Source organism: Juglans microcarpa x Juglans regia, chromosome 3S (assembly GCF_004785595.1).
Source record: "Juglans microcarpa x Juglans regia isolate MS1-56 chromosome 3S, Jm3101_v1.0, whole genome shotgun sequence".
Classification (NCBI taxonomy): Eukaryota; Viridiplantae; Streptophyta; class Magnoliopsida; order Fagales; family Juglandaceae; genus Juglans; species Juglans microcarpa x Juglans regia.
The window spans coordinates 17,031,679-17,049,422 of NC_054599.1; the positions used below are offsets into that span (position 1 = coordinate 17,031,679).

General features: G+C 33.1%; 1 protein-coding gene and 1 long non-coding RNA gene across 5 annotated transcripts; both read left to right on the top strand.

Moving 5' to 3' along the window:
• On the top strand, positions 1 to 2,829 carry LOC121258562. 2 transcript variants are annotated; one of them, XR_005939423.1, is made up of 5 exons: positions 2 to 396; positions 1,217 to 1,274; positions 1,486 to 1,525; positions 1,927 to 2,069; positions 2,808 to 2,829. It is a non-coding gene; the product is annotated as an uncharacterized LOC121258562 (long non-coding RNA). The 2 variants fall into 2 exon arrangements; XR_005939424.1 differs by having other exon boundaries at positions 1 to 427; positions 1,217 to 2,069.
• A 6,087-nt stretch (positions 2,830 to 8,916) lies between these two features.
• On the top strand, positions 8,917 to 12,016 carry LOC121258492 (probable inactive poly [ADP-ribose] polymerase SRO2). Of its 3 annotated transcripts, none has more exons than XM_041160018.1 (5): positions 8,917 to 9,815; positions 10,422 to 10,669; positions 10,927 to 11,060; positions 11,206 to 11,304; positions 11,880 to 12,016. In XM_041160018.1, exons 1-4 carry the CDS (start codon positions 9,319 to 9,321, stop codon positions 11,302 to 11,304), a joined length of 978 nt encoding a protein of 325 aa, XP_041015952.1. In that variant the 5' UTR covers positions 8,917 to 9,318; the 3' UTR covers positions 11,880 to 12,016. The 3 variants fall into 3 exon arrangements, with proteins under 3 accessions (XP_041015952.1, XP_041015953.1, XP_041015951.1); XM_041160019.1 differs by having other exon boundaries at positions 11,883 to 12,016; XM_041160017.1 differs by lacking the exon at positions 11,880 to 12,016 and having other exon boundaries at positions 8,918 to 9,815; positions 11,206 to 11,731.
• Positions 12,017 to 17,744: the final 5,728 nt, after the last annotated feature.

The window sequence follows — 17,744 nt, forward strand, 5'->3', positions numbered from 1 at the left end:
TCTAACCTTGTATTGCATGTCTTGAGGTTTCGAATGTCCGTCTGATCCCAAGTAGAATCTGGGGCCATCACATGAAACCTTTTCCCAAAACTCTCGGCCACACCTACACTGATAACCACCTCTCAACCATTCTCACTCACCCTCTACGTCGAAATTTGTCCCCCACTCGAGCCCCCTCACTCCATTGTTGAAATCAAAAGCGACTTCCACATTCTTAGTCATCCTCTGCCACTAGAATCAAGTGTAGACGATGAGGAGCAAAGGCGAGCTTGCGAGGCTGCGATCGAGGGCATTAAGCAGAAGATATTGGGGTGTTGATCCGTGTTTCCAAGGGTCGAGGGATCTAGGGAAAATCCAGCAAGCTAGGCCATCAGATGGCCAAACCTAGGGTTCTTGGTCTCTCCAGTTAGTGCTTCTATTCCCTTTTGTACTTTTTATTTCCAATTTCGCGCCTTTTTTCACATTTTTTATTGTCTGAATTTGCCACATTTCTCCTGCTTTAAGAAGTACGTTATGTTCCATTTGAACAAAATTCAATTGGTTTTGGCTATGTCCGTTGGTAACTTTGAAAGCAAGAATTGAGGTCTATAGTTAACTTAAATTAATGCCACATAGAATCGACCCAGAAGTGGTGATCAACTAATTATTTATCTCCTAATCATATAGTTTTTTTTTAAAATATTTTTTTTGGGATATTTTCACAAAAATGAGAAGTTATAATTGTTACATACAGATCTTCACAGTTTGGATTGGTTCAACATAAGTTGGTCACCTCGACCAATAAATAGCAATTAAAATGTTATTGTAGCAGTGGACTGGTGGAATAGGTTTGAAATTATGTTGCATATTTGGTTGCATAAGTTGGTCGATTCTATGTGGCACTAACTTGGTAACCTCGTCCAATAGGGTTTGAAATTATGTTGCATAAGTTGGTCACCTTGACCAATAGATAACAGTTCAACATGAGTTTTGTGTTGATCTTAAATTAGGTTGCATATTTGACCCCTGTTTCTGAGGAGTTGCAAATATGTAGTGTTCCCTTTATCTTCTTTATTGTAATTTCTTTTTCTGAAATTTTAAATACACTTCTGTTTTAGATTTTCTCCCATCTTCTCACTCTATCTCTGGGTGCAGCATCTTCTCACTTCTTTTTTGTATACTAATTAAGATCTTAGTATCTTTTTTTTTTTTTTTTTTTTTTTTTAATCACTTTCAGGGATTCTGTATCTTCAAAATCTTTTGAAGGGACAAAGTGGCTTCCTCTTTAAGTTGGGGTAGATCTTATAAGCTTTTTGTTTGCTTTTGTAATTCGTTTTTATTTTAAAAGTTGTCTTTCCAACCCCGAGGGGTTGGCACAAGTACTTATCTTTCCAGTATCTTTTGTTTGCTATTTGGCATGTCAAATGTTGCATTTTCTATTAGTTTTCCTGTTCATGTTATTTTAAAATATTTTTGTTTGAGGCCTGAGTTTTTTGGATTTCATAGATGCTGCTGCTGTGTGAGCTGGTTCTCAATCCATAATATGGTCAGAAAGCAAATATTCTTTCATTTTACTTCAAATATTAGTTCTTATAAATTATCAACTTTTTTTTTTTTTTTTTTTTTTTTATTGTAAGAGGTTTTATCTTCTGAAGTTGTTATATTGTTTTACTTGGCCTCTCTGTCATGTTTGGATAAACACGGACTGTGACCATAAACCACTACGTACCCATGCAGCCTCTCCCTACCGCAGTTAGTCTGTTCAAAGGTGCAAAAAGACTTGAAGATGGATAGAGTTAACTAGCTTATTATATCTTCTTCTTCTTCTTCTTTTTATATTTTTTTCAAGTAGTTAACTAGTTTATATCTTGAACAAATAAACTCTCTTTGAAGAGTAGATAAGTTGGAATAACATGAGTTTTTTATTTTTTTTATTTTATGCTTTAGCTGCCGCCTCTTTTTCTTAGATGAGCAGGCGTTTTTAAGTTTGGAAGAATTTTCCATAACAAAGGTACTATTAGTTGCTTTCTTATTCTATATTTTGGTTCATAAATTCCAACCCAAGTTTGGAAGAAATTTTCATAAGAAAGGTACTATTAGGGGTGTAACCGGTCCGGTTTTGGATAAAATCTAGAACCGAACCGGTATGTACCGGTTTTTCATTTTTCAAAACCGATTACGTCCCGGCTACCCTCCTAAACCGGTACATCCAGTTTTACCGGTTTCCGGTCCGGTCCGGTCCGGTTTTCCGGTTTTTTTTAAAATGTAAAAAATATATAATAAATTATTACTTCTTGTAATAAAATGTTATTAATAATTTAATATATATATATATATATATATATTACGTTTAAAGTATATGATCAATTAAATTTTCATCTTTAAGATTAAACTTTTATTTTATAAATTATAATAAAATTATCTTATATATAATTATATTAATAACATATGATCAAAAAAATTACAAATGTTCATATTTAAGATTAACATTTTATGTTAATTTATAAATTATAATATGAAATTATTTCATATATGATATATAATTATATATTATATATAAAAATTTAATATGTAATTATATATTATATATAAAACTTATATAAAAATATTTTGTATAATATATAAAATTAATTTTTATATATGTATTTTTTCCAACCGGTCCGGTTCGGTCCGGTCCGGTTCTGGAAACTACGGAACCGAAACCGGACCGGTTCCGGCCGGTTTTCATAATATAGGAACCGGTTCCGGACCGAACCGGTTCAAAACCGGACCAACCGGTCCGGTCCAGTTCGGTTTTCCAGTTTCTCGGTTTAAATTTACACCCCTAGGTACTATCAACTGCTGTATCGTGTTTTTTTGTTCAATAGCCATTGATCATAAACCTGCTCTCACTTTCTTCCTTATTTTGCCCCATAAACCTGCTCTCACTGTCTTGTAGTGCAAATGCATGCATATGTACTACAAATTCTGTGTGACAATTTATGAATGATCTCTTGAATAACATAGGAAACCTATAATATGAATGTACATTGTATTTTTCATGTATCCTGTTAAGTGCAATTTTTTTTTTTTTTTTTAAAAATTTTGTAAGGGACTATTTCCGGTGAGAATAACTCACCGGAATTTCTTTTTTGACTATGAGACTAACTCCGACAATCCAACATCGCCAAAATTATCTGTTTCAATAAAAAACAAAAATCGACACAAAAAATTATCTCAAATCGACACAAAAAATTATCTCACGCACTTTATATCGCTGCAAATATATGTTTCCCGCTAAAATAATTGCGGCAAAAAATCCTCCCGGCAACGATTAACCATAATTTAACATGTTTTTCTAGAAAAATGTAGGCCCTAACATGTTTTTAACATGATAAATTTGATACCCATATAAACAAGTTATTATTTTAATGATAGATTGCCCTTTAAAACTTACAAATTCTAAACTAAGTTATATATCATGTGTGGGCTAGCTGCATTTACGTAAGTACGTACCTAATTATTTCCAAACATGCATGCAAGATTTCTAATTAGCCTTTAATTCCATTATCTCCAGCTTGCGCACGCATGCATACATGGGGCCCATGCCATGATATAAGCACAACCAATTGCACTAAATTCTCCCCTCGGCCACCAGTTGGACGTACAAACCATTGTGGCCAGAGAAAAGGATTTTAATTTCGTGTTTCAAAAGAAAATAAACTTTATAATTAAGATTCGTTTGATATAGAAATTATTTTAATTCATTTTATCTCATTATTATAAATTTTTTAAATTTTTAAATAATAATAATATTAAAAAATAATATTATAATAATATTTTATTTAACTTATCACACGAAACGAATACTCATAATCGGTGGCCATGCAGAATACATTGATATTTCTTTCCCTATTCGATCGATACGTTCCTCCTTTAGTAAAGGGGCCAGCATCTGATGCACTTGGCTGATATTGAAACTTTCCACGCCAACAAATTACAAAGAAAAGTTTCACTTTTTAAGTTTGGTCAGGATAACGACTTTTAATAGTAAAGTTGGGAAATTATTTATACTTATTTATTAAGTTTTCTTGCTACGAAAGAAAGAAAAAGAAAGAATATATGGTAAGCTGTCATGTGTACATATTAAATTTGAGATTTTGTTTGGATCTAATTCACTAATTAATTAATTACTATAGAGTAGTGGCCAATTCACTAACGTCTACGCGGTTAAAGCGACACTAATGAATATTAAACATAAACATATCATATCTTAATCTTAAAGAGCAATATATATATGTGTTTATTTGTAATTTTAAAAGATTTCTTTTACCTGTATGCAAGTGTGTAAAGCACACTTCGCCAAACCGCGACGGCACAACAAGACTTAATTTATAAGATATTTAAATTTTAAATTTATCTCACAAATCTTGTTATGGCAACAGTTGCTTTACATTTACAAATAGAATTTTTCAATTTAAAATAATAATAATTGGACTTCCACATGATTTTACAACAAGAAATTTATCATACAACTTATTTAATAAGTCTTTAAGTACACATATGAGGAATGAAAAATACTATTTAGATTGATAAAAGTGACAGATGAAATTGATCGATAGTGATTTTTATTTTTTATTTTTTTATTTAATAGTTAAGGAAGTGACTATTAGTAAATTAATTTTTTAAAAATTTTTATTAATATTTAAAGATATTTAAAAATTATTTAAAAAAATATATAAAAAAAATACATTTACACTTATACAAGTCTACGTCACGCAATACGTACTGGACATGCCAATCTTGCATCCTCACGTACCACACAAAATCCAAAAGTGCGGCAATGGGTTAAAAGACTAAAAAGGGCCTTCCATGCAAGATTTTTCCTTTGGGGGCGGCTACTATGCCGCCCCATTTTGACCGCTGGCATATCGCTCAGCGTAAGTAAATTTTTTTTTTTTCATATTTTTTTAATATATTTAAATATATTTAAAAAAATAAAAAAAAATATATCAATATATTTAAAATCACTTCCTTAATCATTAAGTAAAAAAAAAAAAAAATTTAACTAGCAGTTAAATGAAAATATCAAGTTGAGGAGGTAAAATAGATTTTCTCTTTTTCCTTTAAGGATAGAGCCGCTTTTTGAAAAGATGCTTTTGAGCGTTTATATTTATTTTTAGGATTTCTGAATTTTTTAATATTTAAAAAAAAATACTAAAAAACACAGAAATCCAAAAAATACAAAAAATATACAATGAAGCGATCGGTATACTTCAACGCTCTAAAACTTTGGTCTCCCTTGCCGGGACCTCCATTTAGAGTTTTTTTTATTAATAAGTATTAATAAGAATTTTTATTAATATATAAATCCTCTAAATGAATTCAAATTTTCACACAGGGAATAATTCATTCTTAAAAAATTTTGATGGAACGTTGAAGTGTAGATAGGATCATATATAGGATATTAATTAGCCTTTTTAAAATGTATTATCAAATAACATTTACTATGTTGATAAATTATTCAATTATTTTTCTTTTTTTCTGTCTTTTGTTCATAGAAAAATGAGTATTTTTTTGGTTAAATTAATAGAGGCTGCAAATTATTACAGCTCTTTTAATTATTAGCATAGATTTAATCCCAAACCCACTATTCAGAAACTACATACCTACTTAAAGTCCCGTTTATTTTTATAAATGAGATGAAATAATTAGAGATAAAAGTTAAAAGTTGAATAAAATATTGTTAGAATATATTTTTTAATATTATTTTTATTTTGAAATTTAAAAAAATTGAATTATTTATTCTATTTTGTGTAAGAATTTGAGAAAATTGTAATGATCAGATGAGATGAGAATGATTGTAAAAATAATAAAGGCCTTGCGATGAATATTGGAAATAAAAAATTAAAAAAAATATTGATGCGCTTGTTATATCGATGAGTTGTGCTACATGTATTTACAGTTTTACTTATAAAATTTATTTTGCTAGTTTTCTTTTAAATTTCAAATTTCTTAATTTTCAACATATTATACTAAGTGACACGGGAAGAAATAAATTTTTTGTAAGTTTTTCTTAAGTACATTTAATATTTTCCTTTACAATAGTTGTCAATTTTCGCTTTTGATAGGCTACATTAATGATGTGGTTATAACTCCCAATCCAAGTCCCTAGCTTTCTGGTGTGAAAGCTTGGATTGTGTGAAAGCAAATATGTTGAAGAATTTCAAATTTGTGTGAAAACAATGATGGATTTCGGGTGTTGAAGAATTATAATTTTAATATATACTTAGATTTAAGTTTCTACTAATGAAATCCGTATATAAGTAATTAGGAAAAAAAAAAGTTTGGCCACCTAAGTTTCTGGGCTTTATTATCTCCCATCACATTTGAAAATAACTTAGAATATGTTACATGCAGGGGCGGAATTAGGATTTGGTGGGTGGGGGGCGATTAGCAAAGTGTGTCGTATGTAGAGGTGAATAACAACTGACATTTAAGATAGCAAAATGTGTCACCGACATTTAATATTAATCATATAAGGTTGTTATCTAGGGATAAACTAAATTATTAAAGCCACCCATCTAAACCTCTCACTTGAGTTTCATCGGACTCAAGTGAAAGATAAAAATTAAGATAGAAATAGCTATCTAAGATTTTTTGAAGCAAATGATAAAAATTAAGTAAACAAAGATAAATTTTTTTGTTGAATCTAAGATTGAATATTGTAAAGTCTCTATAATATAGATAGAAATAGTTATGTTAGATTTGTTGCATTCACTCCTAATTGTTAACTTGATGATAGTATATATGTACTTATTAACAAAACTAATCCAAACAAACTAGTTAGTGGAAGACTTAAAAGGAAAAGTATAAATAAATAGGAAAAATGAGGTTGTAAATTTATCAAATAGCTTAACCAAGATATTTTATTGCCTCTTATGAGATGTAAAAAAAAAACAAATTTGAGAATGTGAGATTTTATTAATGACAAAAAATAGGTGTAATTATGAAAAAACTAAAAGAAACCTAGACAACTAAGTACTAAATGAGATTTTTGAAAATATTTTGGGGGGCCAAATTATCTTTATATTAGGATATATTTGATATAACCATGTACTAAAACATATTTTTAAAAAATTTTGGTGGGGCTAACTACTATCGTAGGTCCGCCCCTGGTTACATTATACCCAAATTGAGATCACAAAATCCAAAATAAAGAATAATATTGTTGTTCGAGATCTTACATTTAAAAAGTATAACTTTCAAATTTAAATCACATAAATTGTTCCATTCTCTAACCATGAAAAATGGTAGGAGTGGACAATCGAAGTAACCTATCTATTTGGGTATGGCTATAGTAGTATCCTCTCTGTTGCATACTGGAGAGGAGAGAGTTAAAAAGGAAAAGTTTAGGATTGGTTTGGATAGTGAGATGAGATAAAATGATATAGTTTTATATAAAAGTTAAAAGTAAAATAAAATATTGTTAAAATATTATTTTTTAATATTATTATTATTTTAAAATTTAAAAAAATTAAATTGTTTATTATATTTTGTAATGAAAATTTTAAAAAATTATATTGATTAGATGAGATGAAATAAGTTAAAATTATTTCTTAATCCAAACGGAAGGTATTATCTCAAGTCGAGTTTAAGCTATAACATAAACTATTATCCATATTCGGTTTCAAAAGTACATGACAAATTATATACGAGTAATTTAAAGATCATTGATCCACCACCTTGGACTTTGATCATGAGTTGTAGAAATCTTGATCGGTAAGAAATAAAGATTGATTATTTATTTTTGAAAGGAAATAAATATTGATTATGCTCTAAGCCTAGATTGGCAAATGTGCTTTGGACAAGAATAGCCAACCTCGGAAATAATGGCAGTAGAATATAAATAATTAAACTAATGGGGCACAATATGAAAATAATAATAAAAAACAAAGAACCAGCTGCCAGCACGCAGATAACTTGCCATGGAAGTAAGAGAGAGACAATCCAGATCAATCCCCGATTCCAAGTCTACACTTAAAAAGGTATCGTTTGTTTGTTTTTGGAGATAAAAATATGAGATATATAAATATTAAAATTAAAAATTGAATAAAATATTATTAAAATAATTTTTTTAAATATTATTTTTATTTTTAAATTTAAATTATTTATTTTATTTTATATAAAAATTTAAAAAAATTATAATAATTAAATGAGATAAAATAAAATAAATTGATATAAATTATAAAAACAAACGAGTTACCATTCCTTAATTCATAGCTACTGATTCACCTTTGTCAATACGTACCATTCATAAGGCTTTTACAAAACCTACAATAGATAATAATATCTGTTATTGTTGATATATCTCTACTTGTATATTCAATTATAATGACATAAATATCCATTTTAAGCGTAGGGGTAAAACTCTAAAAAAAGTATATTCTAATTTAAAATTAGATTGATCCATATAATTTTGAATAAAATAATGCTACTTACAGTTTTTTTTAGAATATTTAAATCATGTGTACTTCACTTCTTTTTTAAAAAATAAGATCATATAGTTTTGAATTAAAGTAATGCCACGTACAGTTTTAGAATATGTAAATCATATTTCACTTCTTTTTTAAGAAAATAAGACTTATCATTAAAAAATAATTTTTTTTATTATAATTTTCAGATTTTTTTTTTTTTTAAAAAATACGAGACTTATATATATTATAAAACTAAACATATCATTTATCTCTTAATAAAAAATCTTCTTATAAAATAATCAAAAAATATTATTAGTTTAAGATCTTTACGCCACCATACACGATCTGCATATGTAGCATAATTTGATCCGAGTATCGGTACCATCCTATCCTATTAAAGAGGGGCATTCAAGTAGCTTCCCATAGTAAATGTAAAACCCCATCCCTACAAAGTCAAAGAAAACCGTGGGAGACTATAATGGCGGCACGAAACATGTACGTGTTCCCAAACGCCAGAAAGCCCCACCCACCGCCTCTGTCTCTCTCAGTACACATTCGCTTTTTCTCCAAGCGATGTGCTTTAGAAGACATTTATATCTTTCTACCTGTATATATATAATCCTATCACCACAATCTTCAAGAGGCTTCGATCCTTTGTGTTGTTTTTCTTTTCTTCAACCTCGATCGGCCATCTGTCTTCTCTCCCAGTTCTAGCTCATTAGTCGGTTTTAATTCCTTAAATATTGTCTGTTGTTTAATTCAAATTTCCTTTCTCTTCTCCGTTGATTCTTTCTTAATTAATTCAGCAATTCCTTCCCAGATTGTCTTATAAATTTGGAGAAAGAGAAACTTTTGCTTTATTAAGATAAAGAAGAGAGAATCAATGGAGGAAACAATTGACGTAGAAAGCCAAACCTCTGAGAGTATAGATGATGATGAAATATCCGATGCAGGGTCCGTAATCGAAGAATCGACTCCTCCATCTCCTCATCCGACATCTCACAGTTTGTTTGCGCGGGACGGGTTGGCGGCGGTCGGAGAAGGGAGCATAGAGCACGACGTGATCAAGAATGTGTTTCTTCACGGCATGGGAGATATTTGCAAGGATACCGACGTGGTAGCGATGCACAAGAGCTCTCCAACTACTTCATCTGGCTTGGCGTCCAAGAAAGCGAGGCTGGACTCGTTCCGGATTTTCTCTGAGGCGATGGCGAACAAGTGCGGCGGAGACGCCAACACGAGGTACGCATGGTATGGCGGCACGAGGGACGATATTCGGGAAATCGTCAAGTACGGATTTAGTCAGTGTGCGAGGCCCTCGCACGGTCCGTCCTATGGTTTTGGGCTCCATTTGGCTCCTGCCAAGTTTGCCATTGATGGGTACGTCTCAAAAGCATCGAAAATCTCATTAAATGTCTTCTAATCCAGGTCTTTACCGATTGCCATATTCGAGGGGTAACCAAATAATAGTTGCAAGATTCAAAATAAAAATATTTTATATGTTAATTGACGTGTGTTATATCGTTTAGTATGTAGACAATCAGCTGAATCTATAAAGACTCGTAGAACAAATTCATGAAAATAACGTTTCAATAAAAGATACTTCTGAATAAAAGATACTTTTCAATATCGTGATATTCTCAATATATAAACGATACTTTTATAGGTTTGGATGCATCTCACATAATTTTTTTAAATTCTCACACAAAATATAATAAATAATTTAATTTTTTAATTTTTCAAAAATAATAATATTAAAAAATAATATCATAATAATATTTTATTTAATTTTTATTTAAAATTATTTTCATATCATCTCACTTTCGAAACGGGAACATAAATTTATTTTGTGTTGTAGATGAAACAGTTGTATCTTCTTTTATACTTTTACATAGAATAGCATATCCTTTTTTTTAAGATTAAAGATTAAAATTGTTCACAATTGCATCAATCTGGGAGCTTATGTTTGAATAATTAACTACACAGTGCCGCATCCTCTGCGGTAGATGAAGATGGGTTGAGGCATGTTCTGCTATGCCGGGTGATAATGGGGAACATGGAAACCGTTTGTCCTGGTTCCAAGCAGTCTCATCCAAGTTCACGAAATTTCGACTCCGGCGTTGACAATCCATCGGCTCCCAGAAGATACGTCGTCTGGAGTGCTTTCATGAATTCGCACATCCTTCCCGCTTACATCATAACTTTCAAGGTCCCTGATCATTGCTTAACGCGTAAGCAACTAATTACTGCCTTTGCTTAATTAACTTTCTAATTGTTTCCCTCGAGTTCTTTCCTTTCGACTAATTTTACGTACAATTGAGAAGTGTAAACGTTGCGTAATTATTTTAAAATTAGTTATTTTCATATGAGTCTTTAAGTTTTATTCTTTTTTTTCTAAATGATTAGATGACGGTTTCACAATTTACGATTACAAATATATTTTATCTTCCCGTTTATCTAATTATATACGGTTTGTTAAAATGGCCAGATGTTCCGAATTTGCAGCCAAATAATCCGAGACCATCCACGCCATGGATGAGTATTCCTGCTCTAATGACCGTACTTTCAAGGACCTTAAGTCCTTCTAAAATGGCATTGATTCACAAATCTCACAAGGATTTTCGGGTGAGTCTATCAAATTCTTTATGTTGGATGTGCTTAATTATTTATGCAAAAAAGATGCAAACCTTTCTCTTTTTCTATGTGCTTGTTTTCTCAGATTTCTGTCTTATGATTGTTGTTTGGTTTGTTTGTATGTTCATGGTCACAGGCACTCCAGATCTCGCGACCAAGATTTATACAGATGTTGAGGCTCACTGCCGGAGACGAGTTATTAGCTGCAACAGTAAAGCGTTACAGGCAACACTAGGTGCGTTTAGCCCCTAGCTAGTGGATTGTTATTTTAGAACATCGGCCAAGGGAAATGAGTCCAGATCATCAATTTTTTTGTATTAATTTCCATTTTTTTTCCCCTAAAAAAGTTACTTTTGTTTATGTATTTGTTACGATGGGTATTTGTTGAGAAGCCTCGCCACCTCATTTGTTTCTTTCCTTTTAATTTGATGTACCATTATTTATCACTTGAGAAAAAAAGGGAAAAAGAAAGAGAGCAACACATTTGAGTTTTGTATTATTATTTAGATATTAGATTTGATTTCTCTTGTGGTGATGAAGATATTTCACAAAATTAAGTTTGCAAACTGACGTGGATGCATATGGTACGCTCGATTGTAAAGTTATTTTTACTGTAAAGTAAATCTAATATTTCACATGAATGTTAATTATTTATAAGTTTATTTTTATATAATCTTTATAAGAATGCAATACCTCTTTGTTATTTTATCATTTACTATTTTGGTTTAGTTCTTATTAGGGATTTATTTATTTTTATCAAAAAGGGTCACAGCCTAACGGATGTTAAATTGAAATTTGCCATATTGTGTGCAGTAGTAGCAACATTTGGCAAAATACAAAAAGCATTGGACAAGACGTAAAGGGTACATACGTGAATGGACGCGTGGGATAAGAGGAAAGCCTTCAAACTTAGAAAGCAAGATGTTTTAGTTGGCCGGGATTTTGGTTCTTGTCGTTTAAGTTTTTAAGCAGGAGATTCATGGTAGTGGTTCATAAAGACGTTCTGTTTTTTCTTTTCAGCTGAAAATGATCAGAATCCGACTACTTGTTTGTCCCTAATTGTTCATCCTTCCATCAAGCGAATAGGAGCAATTTGTAAACATGAAATACAAAATCAGAATGGAAATGATCATTTATAAATTTTCTGCATTTTTTTTATATTTTTAATTGATAATTATGTAAAATCAAAACTATTTTTAATAAAGTGACCTGTGGAAGGGATAACATATCCCAAGCCCAAGATAGAGGGCCCAGTCCATTAGAAGATCACCATTAGGATATTAAAGGGAGAAAAAGATAAAAGTAAGAAAGGAAGAGACAGAGAGGGAACAAGATAAAGAAAAAACAGGGTGTCAAGAAAAATAGAGGAGAATTGATAGGAGGAAGGAGAGGATAGAGAGTTAGACGAGGAAAGGAGATAGTGAGGTGACATAATGCTGGTGTTCTCTACCCCCAATGAGGAATAAAAGGGATTTGAGATCAGATATCGAGAGGAGGCCTTTGCAACTTGTCTAAAGTTTTAGGGGGTTATTTTTTCCAGGTAGTAGCAATCACCAACCCTATTTGTACAGTGAGATACGAGAGATTATAAAATACTTCCATTATAATTGATTTGAACCCTAATCTATCTGTGAATGTAGGGCCATGTGCCCAACTACGTAAATTTGTATATCTCTTTTTCTATTTATATTTGTTGCATTTATTTTCTATTTCCTGAAATGAATGTATGTATAGACACCATACCACTACTTCGAAACGTGGGCTGGGGACTCCAAATGGTACAAAGGGCCAAATTGTCATTGTGGACAAGGAGTGACTTCTTTTCCCTTTCCAACCTGTACAAAGCAGGTCTTAACAGTATGATTGCATAGATTGATTATAAAATAAGTTGTAAAAGAATTCTAAGTGTATCATTAGTTGTAAGGACAATCTCTTATTTGAAAAAATTTTCTTTTCCGCTAATTAGTGGGAATCCGTATTTGCTTATAATAGGATCTAAATGTTGGAAGTTAATACTTATCAATCAATGGGTGCTATAATTTGTCCTCCTAATACTTCTTTTAAAAGTTTGTGTCTTTTTTCTTTGTTCTGTTTAGGTGTTTTTTTTCTTGTGAACTTTGTGTGCTTGGCTAAGGTCTTTCTTACTCAATAATAAAAGTTACCCTATTGTTGAAAAATAAAACTTGGTTAATAAACCTTCGTGCTTTGTCCAGATTGGGTTTTTACCTTTATACCCTTTTTTTTTTTAGATTACCTCGTGATAGGGGTGTACATCGATGGTTTCGGCATCAGTTTTGGTGCCAAACCGATACCTCATCAACGTCTGCCATGAGAGCTCAACACCGGCCGAAACCGCTCGATTGGAAAGAGAAAATCGATATTATCAGTCTCAACGTGGTGCGGTTCGATTCTTTGGTCTGCCGTCGGCATCTTTGTGACGAAGGAGGGATGCCGCGTCCATTGTCAAATGAGAGTAGAAGCTTAGGGTTTAGAGTTGCAGAGGAAGAAGAAGACGCGAGAGGAAGAAGAAGATTGAGGAAAAAGAAGAAGAGGGGGGAGGGTTAATGAAACCAAATTCAAAACGGCGCTACTTGGTTTAAAGACAAACAACGTCGTTCTATATGTTTATTTTTTAACTTTCACTTGGAAAAACGACGTTGTTTCACTCATTTAAGTGAAACAGTGCCGTTTTATATACCTATATTCAAAAAAGAAAGGATCAGCCGGTTCAGCGGTTTTCCAGGGGTTCAAACTAGTGCTGAACTGCCGACGTCTGTTTTCTCTCAAATCCTCTTGCCCGCCGATTGGTTATTCACCGTTCTTGAATCCAATGATCGGTCCGCCTCGGAGACGGTCGGTCCAGCTGGTTCCTATACAGCCCTACCTCTTGCGATGAGTTTTTACCAAGTCCCTCCACTAGAAATATCGACCACCTTAATTAACAAAAACAAATTCATAGTTTTACAAATTGTCACCTGCAAATTATTTTCTTCTTATTTGAAAAAAATATATTAATTTAGCAAAACATATAATTATAAAAATTTATTGAAAAAACTAAAAGAAGCAGCACATTGAGGGGACGTCTTCCTCTTCATGCCTACCCACCACGAGTGGTCATATATAGCTTTGGCGGCCACCCATTTGGTGGCCAAGCTTAGACCACGAAGGAATGGTTGGATACGATCAATCAATGATACTAGTCAATAGGTGATGAATGCTCTTAGCCAAGTTGTGTTTTACTTTTTGAATGAAGTACTAAAGAGTCGTATTTTTCGTTAGTTTTAAGTTTGGCGTAACTTTTAACAAATGAGCTTGATCCAAAATTTGTCGAAGTATTATTTAAAAAAAAATGACGAACGAATCTCACTTTGAACAAAATATAGATGATTATTTACCAAATCTTTCTAAAAAAAAATGTTGGCAGTCTTTTACTAGAATGTATGAATTTCACCTACCATTATCTTTAAGTGACAGCTGCATGTATAGGATTTATTTTAGAAAAATTATATTTATAAGTTGATATGAAGAATACGCCATCTATGTTATCGACGTGATAAAATTTGATTTACAAGATAAGTTTGAATTCAAATATTTTACAAATCAAATTTCACACATCAAATCTTGTCTCCCAACTCTTTTATTCTTCAACAAGTTTCTGGATGCTGACATGGCTGAAGTGATCGTCAAAGATTTGTGAACTATATAAATCAATTTTTCCACATGTCTCGGGCCTCTGCAAGGAGTGAGTCCTTCACTCTGAGCTGATCTGGATGCAGCTTGGAGTTGTATCTGTGATAATGGGTCATATCATTTTAAGTTTGAGGGCTGCTAGACATATAAATGGATCTCACACACTGATGTGATACACTAGTGGTATGCCACGTCTAGGTGTGTCAAATCGTATTAACGGGTCGTGTTCGTGTCGTGTCAAAACATATATATTATACTATATAGGTCAACCCTAACCCGACCCGTTAACCTTATCGTGTCAAAATCTCAAACCCTAACACGACTCATTAACATAACGGGTCGTGTCGTGTCAACCCGTTTTGACCCGTTTATGTAAAATGATTGAAACAGACCCAAAATTAACCCCTTTGATCTAGTTAAGTTTAGCATAATTTTATATAAATGTTAAAATCACAATATCTATAAAAAAAAATATAAAACTAACTACAAGTCTAAAATTAAAATCCAAACAATAAAAATATCGAAATTAAAATCCCAACAATTTTATTTTTTAGGTATAAGGGTATAATTGTAACTTTAACTTTCTTAACGGGTCATAACGGGTTGACCCGTTTTCAACCCGTTAAGCTATCGTGTCTTAACGGGTCAACCTGTTTTGACCCGAACTCGTTAAGGGTAAACTCTAACCCGCTTTTATCGTATCATGTTCATGTTGGGTTAACGGGTCGTGTTACATATTGCCAACCCTAGCCACGTCTCACTCACTCTCTCTCTCTCTCTCTCTCTCTCTCTCTCTCTCTCTCTCTCTCCCTCCCCCGTGCTTCCCCTCCTCCCCATTTCCCTCTCTCTTTCTCCACCATTTCCCTCCTCGCCAACCTTGTCTGCCCTCCCGAGGTGGTTCCCAAGTACTATAGACGGCCAAAGGACAAGTCATCGGCTCAGATCCTACCACCCCAACCACTGCGGTCGTTCATGCACACAGTATGCGAAATGTGGTCCTTGGCCACCAACGTGCACGGTGAGATGCCGTGAGCTCCACGTCGGCGGTGCCACTTGGACTATCGGTGTATGAATGCCGTGAGCCTCTCTTAATTTTTTCAGTTTGAGAGCCAATTTTAAAAAACCCGATCCCCCCACTTCCTTCTCCTAGATTTTTCCCACAAAATCATGAAAATCTGAATGTTCTATCCACATTTGCTGAAACCAAAAAGGAAAAGATCCATACAAGAAAGGGTCTGATTGAAATTCCATGAAGATTGGCGAATGATCTGAAGTTGATCTCAGTAAATAGTAGTTACTCATATTAGGATATCTTGTCAAGCAGCTAGCATTCAATAAACATCTATCCAATTTAGCTCAACTTCTTGATAGACCTCTCTGCCCGTTACACCAAGAGAACCTCATTCCCAAAGACTTCATTTCCATTAATCCACAATTATCAATCCAAGAATTAAAATCCGCCATTGCCATTCTAGGACGAGTTCTGCCGCCCCGACGTTCCGAATCATCCCTTATAATATTGAAATTGCCTACAATAATATAGGGTTCATTTCCTAGAATCTAACCATTTAGAGACTCCCATAAATCTCTCCTCTCCACCATATTACATTTGGCATATACAAAACAGTAAAGTAAATTTGTAACTCCGTCTCCAACACGAGTTAAAATAAATTGCTCTTTACTCAAAACTAGTTGAACTGAAATATCATTCTACCAAAGCACCCAAATTTTACCAGCCTCCCCTTCATTAGTAATAAACTGGTCCATGTGTAATAAGTGTAATACATCCAGCACCTTATTAGATGAGGCCAAAGGTTCTATTAAAGCAACAATATTCGGTTTTAATTTCTTAACCAAATTTTTTAATCTACCTCTAGAGGTGCCAAGACCTCTAATATTCCATGATAAAATCGGACCAATCATAGGAAAATTTATTTGGCCACGCTATCACCTGGTTCAAACTACGAGCCTTTTCAAATGTTTTCCAAGCTCCTTTTTTCTTCTTATCAGCTCCCTCATTTTCTGTGGCATAATCTCTATGTTTTAAAAAAATTTCAACATTTAATTCCATATCCAGTTCAAAAACAGAGTCTTCCATATAAGTGTTCTTCGCAGTATTCTCATTAGGTATAGTCTCCAGTTCCAAGGCATAACTCTCTGCTCTGATAAACTTTCAACGTTCAAATCCCTATCCGTTTTAGAAACAGAGTCGCCCCTATTAGTGTTCTCATAAACCTTCGCCGCCTGCATCACCTCCAATTCCTAATTTACAGTACCATTTATTCCAGGTCCCTCTATTTCCTCTTCTTCAATTTCCTCTACATGATACTCCTTTCTTGTTAAAATATTTTCTTCACTCGACCAAACATCAGTTCTGCTTCTCTCCAGTGTTTCTTGACAGATTGTTAACTGTCCCTCCTTTGTACCATCTTCCTCTTGCATTAAGACTTAGCCAAATTTTCACTCGTATTTCCATATTCCGTTCCTGATCCCATCATCATCAATCCCTTGCCTTTATCTATATCATCGTTTGGGACAGCTCGTTAATCTATTTTCGCAGCTTCCATGTCCTTTGCATTCTTACGTATCCAAACTTTTTCTCCATTTATCCGAGTCTTCAATCTACACGTACGTACGTTGCGCTCTTATACCTTACATCTTGGACAAAACGCTGGGAGGGTCTCATAAAGAACTTCCTATTTTCATCCCGACCTTGGCATCCCAATCCAGAAAAAGGGAATCTGTTCTTTTGCTACATCCATCTCCAAGCATAAAAGTGCCCCATCCGTGCCAGTAGCACATTTTGTTGGATTATATCTTCTAATGTACTGTCCAATCAGAGTAGTAAAGATCTTTAGGAAAGATTCATGATAAAAATTTGGTGGAAGACCTGGCAGCACTATCCAAACCAAAACCAACGATGGAACCGTCGAAACAAGATCAACGTAAGAACGTCGACCTGCCTCTACAGCAATGGCCGCCATG